We start from the raw sequence: 10705 nt of genomic DNA, 5'->3' as shown, positions 1-10705 counted from the left end.
TGACAAGCACTCTACCACTTGATCCATACCTCCAGTTCAGTCTTTTGCTGGCTAATTAGAGATAGACTCCCTCAGACTTGTCAGCCCCCATGATCCTCAAATCCCAGCCCCTTGAGTAGCTAGGATTATAGGAGTGAGCTGCCAACACTAGCCTCAAGTTGTGTTTCCATTGCAATGTAGTTTTAGCCCAGCGTGAGGCGCATGGGGCAGTGGCAGTCCGTGAGAACATAATGTGCCTTTTCTCCGGGAGACTGCTGAAATAAAGGAATTTACAGTTGGCGTACATGACACCATGCTGCCCAGCTGTTGTCCAGTACATTTCCTGCCCGCCAAAAGCCACTTGGGATGGGCTCCAGTGACATCTGTCCCAACATCAATCAGATCACACTGAAGGCGTTAAAATGTGAGAAACACTAGCCTGTCTTTTTCTTTCTCTTTTCCCCAGTCGTCAGAAATATCATGAGCCAGAACAGTCCAACTCTACACAACTAGGCAGATGCAGAAGGCCTGCTGCCTTCAAGAGGCGGTCCTTTTGACTATGGCAGCTATTCCAAGCCATGGCCCCATCTTGAGGGTCGCAAGTCCTCAGGCTGCATGGACAGATATGTCCCAGTGATGGTGATAGCCTCCCTCTCTCCCTCTCACCCCCTCTCCCCCTCTTCCCCCTCTCCCCCCTCTCCCCCTCTCCCCTCTCTCCCCCTCTCCCCCTCCCCCCCCCCCCCCCCCCCCCCCCCCCCCCCCCCCCCCCCCCCCCTCACCCCCCTCCCCCCCCCCCCCCACCCCCCCCCTCCTCCACCCCCCCCCCCCCCCCCCCCCCTCTCTCTCTCTCTCTCTCTCTCTCTCTCTTCTCCTCTCTCTCTCTCTCTCTCTCTTCTCTTCTCTCTCTCTCTCTTCCTTTCCTTTCTTTCTTTCTTCTTTAAATCCTGCAGCCACCATGTGTAGCTCAGTGCAGGGCTAGGCGTCTCAGGCTCCACCCCGTGGCACGGATGTGAATGCATTTGCAGGCTCTGACTGAATTCTAATCACATGGTCACACACTGGCATCTGTCACAACCACAAAGGCTGCTGTAAGAAAACTTAGAGGGCTGTGAAGCAGTGAGAATCTACAATTTGGTGTAGAGGAAAGAACCAGAAAAGGAGTGTATGTGTGAAATAATGAAGATATCCCTGGTTCCTTATTTGAGAAGTGTAAAAAAGACAGAGTCAATTTAATTTGGAGAAAGAAGGCAGAAAAAGTCCTAATCTTAGAGCCCTAGAAATGGTCAAAGCGATGCTCCCTGGGCAGAATCTCCAAAGTCTTTGGCGCCCTCTGGTGTGCGTCCAGGGAAGGGCCGTATGGGGCCCAGCAAGCCGCGGGTTCCCCATTTATGCTGAGCACCAATGCCACGTGGCAGTCCTGGCTGGAGGCAAAGCCTTGCGCTTAGACCGCGGATCGCCTGCTCCGCACGGCCCTTATTATTTGGAGTCCTCCTTTGAACTTAATACAAACATCTGAAAGTTCAGTAAGGTCGATGGCTACATTAACTTATTGAGGAAAGCGGCTCTTGACTGGGTCCCGGATGGGCGCGATTCCCATTGGCCAGTGGAAAATTCTGCGGGATGCTAGCCACGCCCCACCAAGGAATGGAAACGTTTGCAAAAATTCCTGGCTCTCAGGTCAGCGATTTCCTTGTCTGAGCCTCAGTTGACCCATGGGCAAAATGAGCATAGAATCCCCAAATCGTTTTTTTTTTCTTCGTGGGCTATCGTGAGGACATGGATGGGTGGTTCATAGGTGGATAGTTTTACCTCTTCTGGAATGTTTAGATTCCTGTTTACAGTGTTCTGTCTAAAAATTACAAAAGAGGCTTATGTGCCTGTAGTCTCAGCTACTCAGGAGGCTGAGATCTGAAAGGATGGGCAGTTCAAAACCAACCAGGGAAGGAAAGTCTGAGAGACTTTATCTCCAATTAACAGCAAAATGCCAAAAATGGGACCTTTGACGCAACGGTACAGTGCTAGCTTTGAGGGGGAAGGGAAGCACTCGGGCTCTGAGTTCAAGCCCAAGAAGTGGCAAGATGCACGCGCCCATGCACGTGTACACACACACACACACACACACACACACACACACACACTGTAATAAGACAGATTTAGGAACTGTGCCAGGGTAAAACGGTTTCGTGAACAGAAGAAAATTACGATGTTTTTTCTGAGAACACTATGAGTAACAGGAGAATTTCATCTCCACTTGCTGGTAAGGGGCCAGCCCAGAACCCTTGGAGGACACTACTCAGAGCTTGTAGATGAAGTACAGATGTGCAGACCTCTGAGGTTTTTCAGGCAGGAAAGGTCTGAGTCCAGCAGTGATGAGAAACTCAGGGCCATTCCCTCTTCTCTCTCCAGCATGTCCGGCTGTCTCATGAATTTGAGTCTCTGCTGCTCCAGGATCCCCGCTTTGAGATCTGTGCAGAAGTCACTTTGGGACTGGTCTGCTTTCGCCTAAAGGTTTGTTCATGTCTTTCTCAACTCCTTTGTTCTTCTTGAGGGCTACAGAAGGGGAAATGCCACATCATACTTTCATGTGCAAAAGCTGGCACCTGAGCCCTGCTAAAGCTTGGAATCTTAACTACTCAGGAAGCTGAGATGTGAGGATCATGGTTTGAAGCCAGTTCATGAAACTCTTCTCTCCAATTAACCACAAAAGAAAGAAAGAAAGAAAGAAAGAAAGAAAGAAAGAAAGAAAGAAAGAAAGAAAGAAGAAGAAAGAAAGAAAGAAAGAAAGAAAAAAGTAAAGGAGCAAGGTGAGCCAGGCACAGGTGGCTCACCTCTGTAATCCTAGCTACTTAGGAGACTGTGATCTGAGGATGGTGGTTTGAAGCCCCTTGGCTAGAAAGTCTAGGAGATTTTTATCTGCAATTAACTACCCAAAACAAAATATAACAACAACAAAAACTTGGACAGAGCTGGGGCTCCAGTGGCAGAGCTCTAGCCCTAAGCACAAAAGCTCAAGGGATAGAGCCCAGGCCCAGAGGTCAAGCTCTAGAACCATCCAGAGAGGGGGGGGTAGGAGGCAAGCCAAGCTGAGTTGTTGTACATGTTTGTCCTCTTTTATTCCCTCCCCTGATTCTTGGAGCTTTGGGGGTGAGAATGGGTAGCCCCAGAATGCCAAGACCTGAGAGCTGGAGGAGCTGGAGGAGAAGCTGAGTGGGAACAAGAAAAGGTGCACAGGGTAACGGCAAGCTGTCCCAGAGGACCCTCGAAGATTCAGCCTTCACCAAGTCTGCTATGAGGATATGAGTGGTGATTTTGTGCAGACTCCCCTGCCCCCAATCTTCTTATGGGACTTTTCTATTTTATTTTTCCATTCTTGGGGCTTGAACTCAAGGCCTACACGCTGTCCCTAAGCTTCTTTGTTCTCAAGGCTGGTACGCTCTACCCCTTGAGCCATAGTACCACTTGTGGATTTTTTCTGAGTAGTTTATTATAGGCATGAGCCACCAGCCTTTAGCTATATTTAATGTTTTTATTGTATGATGCCATCCATCATGTCCATTTAAATTGCTGGACACTATGGGGCCAGCTTTGGCCTAGTGGTAGAGTGCTTGCCTAGCATGTACGAAGACCTGGGTTTGATTCCTCCGTCCCACATACATAGAAAAAAGCAGGAAGTGGTGCTGAGGCTCAAGTGGTAGAGCTCTAGCCTTGAGAAAGTCCAAGGACAGAGCTTAGGCCCTGAGCTCAAGCCCACGACTGCAAAAACAAAACAAAAATCTGGACACCATGGCCCCTGCTTATGATTCTGACGACTCAAGAGGTTGAGATCTAATGGATCACATTTTGAATCCAGCCTAGGCAGAAAAGCCTATGAGACTCATTTCCTTTAATAGCAAAAAGCCCCAAGTGGAGATGTGGCTCAAGTGCTAGAGCATCATCCTTGAGTGAAAAAGCTGAGGTTCTGAGTTCAAGTCCTAGTACTGGTGTGTGTGTGTGTGTCCGTTTATTTTTAATATTTATGCAGGGCTATCCTGCCATCAACATAATCCAGAACACGTTCAAGACCCCCAGAGAAAGTCATTCCCACGTCCCCACATGGGGGTACAGGCCTGACTGTCTCTAGAGACATGTGTCTGCTCTGGACTGGCTGGCTTTTTTCTTTACATTCTCTACAAATTATGTCAGATCTAGCTATGTCTTGATGTCTGTCCATTCTCCTGCACACAGTGGCCTGTGTCCCTTTCACAGGCAGGGACCCCAGGCACTTGGTGCTAACAAACCTTTGCTTTTTGTGGAGTTTCATGTGGCCTTCTCCAAAGTCTGCATTCTTCCTTGAAGAAACACTTTCATCAGCTAATAAATATAGCTCTTTTCCCCACCAATGCAACTACCATATCATTCTTTTCTTTTTGTCTTTATTTATTTATTTGCTGGTTCTGGGGCTTGAACTTAGGGCTTGGTTGCTGTCCCTGAGCCTTTCTTATGCTCTACTACTTGAGCCACAGTGCCAATTCTGGCTTTTTCTGAGTAGTTCAGTAGAGATAAGAGTCTCATGGACCTTTCTGCCTGGGCTGGCTTTGAACTGTGATCCTCAGATTTCATCCTTCTGACTAGCTAAGATGACAGGCAAGACCCACCTTCTGGTCCTTAATTCATCCACCATTTTGGGGTATATGATGGCTCTTATTTATTAGCCTTAAAGCATGGGATATGGTGGCAAAATTATTGAATCTCATCTGCTTCACTGTCACCTTGGCCACTTATCTGTGTGTGTGTGTGTGTGTGTGTGTGTGTGTGTGTGTGTGTGTGTGTGTGTGTGCGTGCGTGTGTGTGTGTGTGCGTGTGTGTGTGTGCGTGTGTGTGTGTGTGTGTGTGTGTGTGTTCTTGAACTCAGAGTCTGGATGCTGTCCCTTAGCTTTTTCACTGAAGGCTGGCATTGTACTACTTGAGCCACACATCTACTTTCAGCTTTTATTGTTGTGGTTGGTTGGAGATAAGAGTATCACAGACTTTTCTGTATGGGATAGATATGAACCACAATCCTTAGATCAGTGTTTGGCTACATGTGTGTGTGTGTATGTGTGTGTGTGTGTGTGTGGTGTGTGTGTGTGTGTACACATGTGTGCTATTACTGGCACAAAACTTGAGACCTTGTCACTGTGGCTCTTGCTTAGCATTTTCCTTTCAGCATGGTGTTCAGGTGTTCTACCACTTGAACCACCCCTCTACTTCTACATGCTGTGTCTTTGCCTTGGTCATTATTTTATTAGATCATTTTTCTGTTTGCTTTCTTTTACTTTATGGAAATCTCAGCTAAGTCAATTCATTGGAAACTGGAAAACACTATTTCCTTTTCTACACTATATATATTTCAGATGTGTGCTCTTAGGCTGAATCCTTTTTGGTAAAATCCCATTCACTTGGTACCCTATTTCCATAACCTCTTTCCTCTTCCTTGATTAGGATTCAATGTTTCCAGAACTGGCTCTTCAATGTGCCACAGGCACTGTTAAAACCCTCACTGAGGCCTACAACTAGAGGTGGGATGGATTTACCCAAGGCCAAGGCCAGTTCTGGTATCCAGCAGATACTCACATGTCCATCTGCCTGACAGAGAGATGTGTCTGTCCCCAGTCCTGTCTTCATCTACAGTTGACTGTCTTGGAAGGCTTAAAAGAGGAGGAACCACTGTGGGAGCTAGACTGGAGGGAGAGTGGGCAGAGGAGAGCCAAGAGCCTGGCTGCCTCCACCTGCCCAACCCAACTGGAATGCCAGGTCCTCTGGGTACTATTGGATATGAACCTCTCACCTCAGGCTGGCCCCTCTTCGCTAGACTGGTGGGCTGCTCTCCAGCAAGGCTAGGAGCCATTAACAATCCCTTTTGGGCAGGGAGCATAGCCTAGTTGTAGAGTGCTTGCTTAGCATGCACAAAGACCAGGGTTCCATTCCACATACACAGAAGAAAACAGAGGTGGCACCGCGGCTCAAGTGGTAGAATGCTAGCCTTGAGAAAGCTCAAGGACAGTGCCCAGGCCCTGAATTCAAGCCCCAGGACTTACAAAAGAAAGAAAATCAAAACAAAACAAAACTAGAAACAATTCCTTGTTCTAGTGGTGCATGAATGTTTTTCTAGGTTCTAGCAATGCCTGATGGTTCAACTTCATTTTCTCTAAGTGCCAATGAGGATTTAGACCACACTTCTCGTAGTCACCTGGTTTAAGACCATTCATTGTGGATGATATCCCCAGGGAATCTAGAATCCCCATTCCTTTCTGTCTCTTCTTCCCCCCACAAGTCTCCCTTCCCCTCCCTTTTAAAAATTTATTGTTTTTTTTCAATTATCATTAAATATTTGTACAAAGGGGTTTCAATTCAATGAGTCAATTTGTGAGTATAATGCATGTTGAGCAGTGTCATCCATTTCATCAAGGTCTTCCTTCCCTGTCTTCCCTTCCCCTTCCTCCCCTCCCCTCTTCTCCCCTTCTCTTCCCTGCCCTGCCCTTCCCTCTTCTCTCTTTATTCTTTTTCTTTTTGACAGCATTGGAGTTTGAATTAAAGGCCTTGGGCTTGCTTGGAAAATGCTCAACTACCTGAGCCACTCCTCTAGCCCTCTTCTTTTTTTTGTTTTTTGCTTTAGTTGTTGTAAAATAGGGTCTTGTGTTTTCAACCAGATTTGCCTGGCTTTTGATCCTCCTGTTTATATCTCCTGTATAGCCTGGAAGACCAACGGATGCCATCACGCTCAGCTCCTTGTTGGTTGAAATGAAATCTCATAAACATTTTGCTGGTTTTGAACCACAATCCTCCTGATAACTGACTCCTAAGCTAGATTTACAGGCATGAACTGTACACCCTGTAGGTCCTTCATTTTTCTTAAATAAACTTGAGAGACTCATTATTTAATTAGCCTATTTTGATTGCACATGGAGATTTCATTGGGCTCTCTCCATGTATGAATTCAATGTCCCTGATCAAATGAATTGCCTCTGTCACCCTCCCTGATTTCCTACCCCACTTCGTAATGTAACATCAACAGGTTTCATTGTCTTACTTGTCATATGAGAGTATCAAGTGCCTGGGTGATATTTATGGGAGAATCTTCTTTTGACCATGCAATGGACGAAACCACGAGGAGGTCTTATGCATCTATAGGCCTATGCCCAAGGTCACACACATATGTACGCACGTATCTATCTATACAACACAGAGATTTTTTTTTTCACATCATCAATGACAGTGACCTTTTTCCCTGCTTTATCTGGGTGGTACCAGATTTTGGTCATGTTCGATGACCCATGTCTTCCGATCTCTCCAGGGTCCCAATCAGCTGAACATAGACCTTCTGCAAAAAATCAACAGTGCTAAAAAAATCCACCTGGTTCCATGTCACCTCCGAGACAAGTTTGTGCTGCGCTTCGCGGTGTGCTCCCGGATGGTGGAGTCTGTCCACGTGCAGCAGGCCTGGGAGCATATCCAGGGGCTGGCGAGCCTTGTGCTGAGCGAGGCGAAGGAGGGAAAGCCCAGCAGAGCTGCAGGTAAGCTAAGGATGAGCACAGGATGAGTGCCAGAAACATCCTGTGCCCCTGTCTGCTTCAACCCCGGGGTCAGTATTCTCCCCCTGCTCAAGCTGTAGAAGTACCAGGAAAGTTACTACAGCATAATCAATTCTGTGGACATTTCACTCTCTGAGATGAGAATATCAATCTCTGTCATTTCCTACTTCAGATTTCCCCAAACAGCATTTATTCAAGTGACTTTATTCCACAACAAGCTCATCTATTAAAGCAGCAAGCTTTAGACACATGAAAGGTGAAGCACGGAGAGTTAGGACACCTGATCTCCTCACTATCAGGAAGGACCTGGTGTGTGGTCAAGTAGTAAAAGGTCAGGCTGGGCATCCGGGCATCTGAGCTAAGGGGTCCTTCACATGTGGAAGGGCAACTACCAGGTGATGGAAATCTTTTAAGAAAATGCAGCAGGAAGGAAATCCCAAATTATACATGTGGGGAGCTGAAATGATCTTCAAAGCCTCCCACTGCAGGGCTGGGCAAGTGGCTTAGTGGTAGCATGCCTGCCCAGCATGCACAAAGCCCTGGGTTCAATTCCTCAATATCACATGCACAGAAAAAGCCAGAAGTGGTGCAGTGGCACAGGTGGTAGAACTCTAGCCTTGATAAAGCCCAAGGGCAGTTCTCAGGCCCTGAGTTCAAGCTCCAGGAAAGGCCAAAACAAAACAAAAAAAGCTTTCTCATTGGATTATTTGTAAGAAAGTGATTGTATGGGGGTTGTCCCATGGGAGAATGTGTGAGGGAATACTTCCTGTGACCACCCCACCTGCCTACACCTCAATTTCTCCTCTGTCTCTCCTTCTTTACTTCTCCATTGTCTTTTAGCCCATACAGGATGTAGAACACAAGTGTGTTGTGTAATTTTCTTGACCGGCTGAAGGCAATCTTACTTAAATGTTTTTCACTGCTGGTTTGATTCGTGAAGATCTGAAGTATTTTAGTCCTTATATAAAGCTCAAGTGGCATACAGATGGAGCCACATCACCACTTTCACACTAGAAACATACTTAGCCACACAAGATTTTTTTCCTGGCCCAAGGAGAGCCTCCTAAGCTGAGCAAGAACTTCATCCCTAGGACAGCTCTGTTATTTGAATATCTCTGGAAGGTGCCAGGGAGAGGTTCATGTTGTATGATTATATCTTATGTTAAGCATAAAAACCTGTAAGCAAGATGGCTCCTGTGGATCACATTTGTAATCCTAGCTATTCAGGAGGTCTGAGATCTGAGGAGCACAAGTCAAAACCAGCCCAAGCAGTCAAGTCCATGAGACTCTTGTATCAGTCAACCAGCAAAAAGCCAGAGGCAGACCTGTGCTCAAGTGGTAAAGGACTAGCAGTTAGTGAAAAGGCTCAAGCTCCCAGCCCCTAGGCCCTGAGTTCAAGTCACAGGCCTGGAACACACACAAAAAGATAGAGTGCCAGTAGGCCAACACTTCAGATGAAGGTTTCTGAAAAATCAGTGTCTGCATGAATTTAACAAATATGTATCATGTTAGCATCATAGTGCCACGTGTCCAAAATAACATACAGAGACAGTATAACTTTGGTTTCTGATGACGGCTATAATTCCTGTGGGCGCTGTGCTTGCTGAAACTTCAAAAGGAAAAAAATATAGTTTCAAATTTCCTTTACTGTGTATAGGGTAGTGTAATAAATTGTACTGCATGTATGTGGTTTTGGCTAGATTAATTGGAACAATGAAAATTTTAGTACCCTGGGTTTACCTGTACTTATATGAAGTTATTGAATACCCATGTGGTCATAATTCTGTGAGAGAGTCAGAACTATTTCTGTTTTACAGAGGATAGGAAAGTAGGCAGAGATTCTAATTGCTATGGGTCAAATTTGCCAGCTAAGCAATATAAGCTTCCTTCCTTCCATTCAAATGATTTCATATTTCTCAGTGACCTCTGCGGTACAGGAAAATAGTACATGCTCTGTTTATATTCAAGTTAAAAGTCCACAGGATTGTTCTTAATCTTTTTTTAAAACATATACCTATGTTCATGTTTTTTTTTTCTTCTCTATAGCGGTTGAAGATTGGAAGGAAGTCTAGGCCTACTGGAAGGTGAAGAAAATAAACATCATCCTGCCTCTGTGGAACTGACTCTATCTATGGCCGCCTGTCTGTCCAAAGTTAATGAGAGACTCGTGATTGTGTCTTTCTGCTGTCTCATTAATGAAAAATATTATCTCTGTGGAAAGGTTATCTCAGTGGCTATAGCCTTTACTCATTCTTTGCTCTGATTTTTGTTCATTAAAAAGCCCACAGGTTTCCATTGTTATGAAGCCTCAGTAGTAGTAGGAAGGGAATATGGAAATATTTTGCATGGCAGTCTATGACCATGACTTGAGATTATATCTGTGGCTCTTCAGTTGTCCTGTTATGTGGCTAAACACTCCGTAAATAAATAATTGACATTCAATCTTTTGGTACTGGGTCAGCATGATGTCTTGGGTCACATTGCATTGATTCTTGCAATACAGACTTGCCCCATCCCAATAGCTGGTATCACATTCCTGCACTTTTTACTTTGCCAGTCCTGGGGCTTGGATTCAGGGCCTGAGCACTGTCCTTGGGTTTTCTCAAGGCTAGAGCTCTGCCACTTGAGCCACATAACCACTTGCAGCTTTTTTCTATGTACGTGGTACCAAGGAGTGGAACCCAGGTGTTCATGCATGCTAGCTAAGCACTCTACCACTAGGTCAAACTCCCAGCCCCACATCCCTGCACTTTTATCAATGGGGTTCACATACCTAACATGTATTTATTGAGCCTTGCATGTGTCAGTCAACATTCTAGAGGCCCATAAGAATTTTACTTGGAGAATACTTCAACTCTTAGGAAAATAAACTCATAAACCAAGAGAGATGGTCAATGAGATGGAGTCCTGTTATGATGCTTTCTGCCCTAGACCTTGCTTTTCTTGTCTGAAAAGTGCATCTGGCCTATGGAGTCATGACTAACAGGTAACAGAAACACTATGATAACCACAAATTGGGAAAAAAACTCCTGGCAGAAAAAAAGAGGCCCATTGATTGGTGCCATTTAATGATCCTGCTCCAAAAGAAAAATAGGGTTAGCCATTTTGTTGTCCAGCAGAACCATTATAGACAATGACACTGTTTTGTACATGCCAAATAGCTACCACAGGGGATT

At 45.6% G+C, this 10705-nt stretch overlaps 1 protein-coding gene across 1 annotated transcript in view; it reads left to right on the top strand.

Moving 5' to 3' along the window:
- Ddc (dopa decarboxylase) overlaps window positions 1-9971 on the top strand; it is a 96078-nt gene extending 86107 nt beyond the window's left edge. Inside the window, exons 11-14 of the mRNA XM_090332218.1 lie at window positions 1534-1631; window positions 2362-2487; window positions 7292-7511; window positions 9576-9971. Of these exons, the coding sequence (XP_090188344.1) occupies window positions 1534-1631; window positions 2362-2487; window positions 7292-7511; window positions 9576-9601 (470 nt within the window). The 3' untranslated portion in view covers window positions 9602-9971. The remainder of the gene's footprint in view (window positions 1-1533; window positions 1632-2361; window positions 2488-7291; window positions 7512-9575) is intronic.
- The last annotated feature ends 734 nt before the right edge of the window (window positions 9972-10705 follow it).

Source organism: Megascapheus bottae, chromosome 5, assembly GCF_031878675.1.
Source record: "Megascapheus bottae isolate mThoBot1 chromosome 5, mThoBot2.hap1, whole genome shotgun sequence".
Taxonomy (NCBI): domain Eukaryota; kingdom Metazoa; phylum Chordata; class Mammalia; order Rodentia; family Geomyidae; genus Megascapheus; species Megascapheus bottae.
Note: the sequence above shows the minus strand (reverse complement) of the source record. Positions and strands in the feature narration are given on the sequence as shown.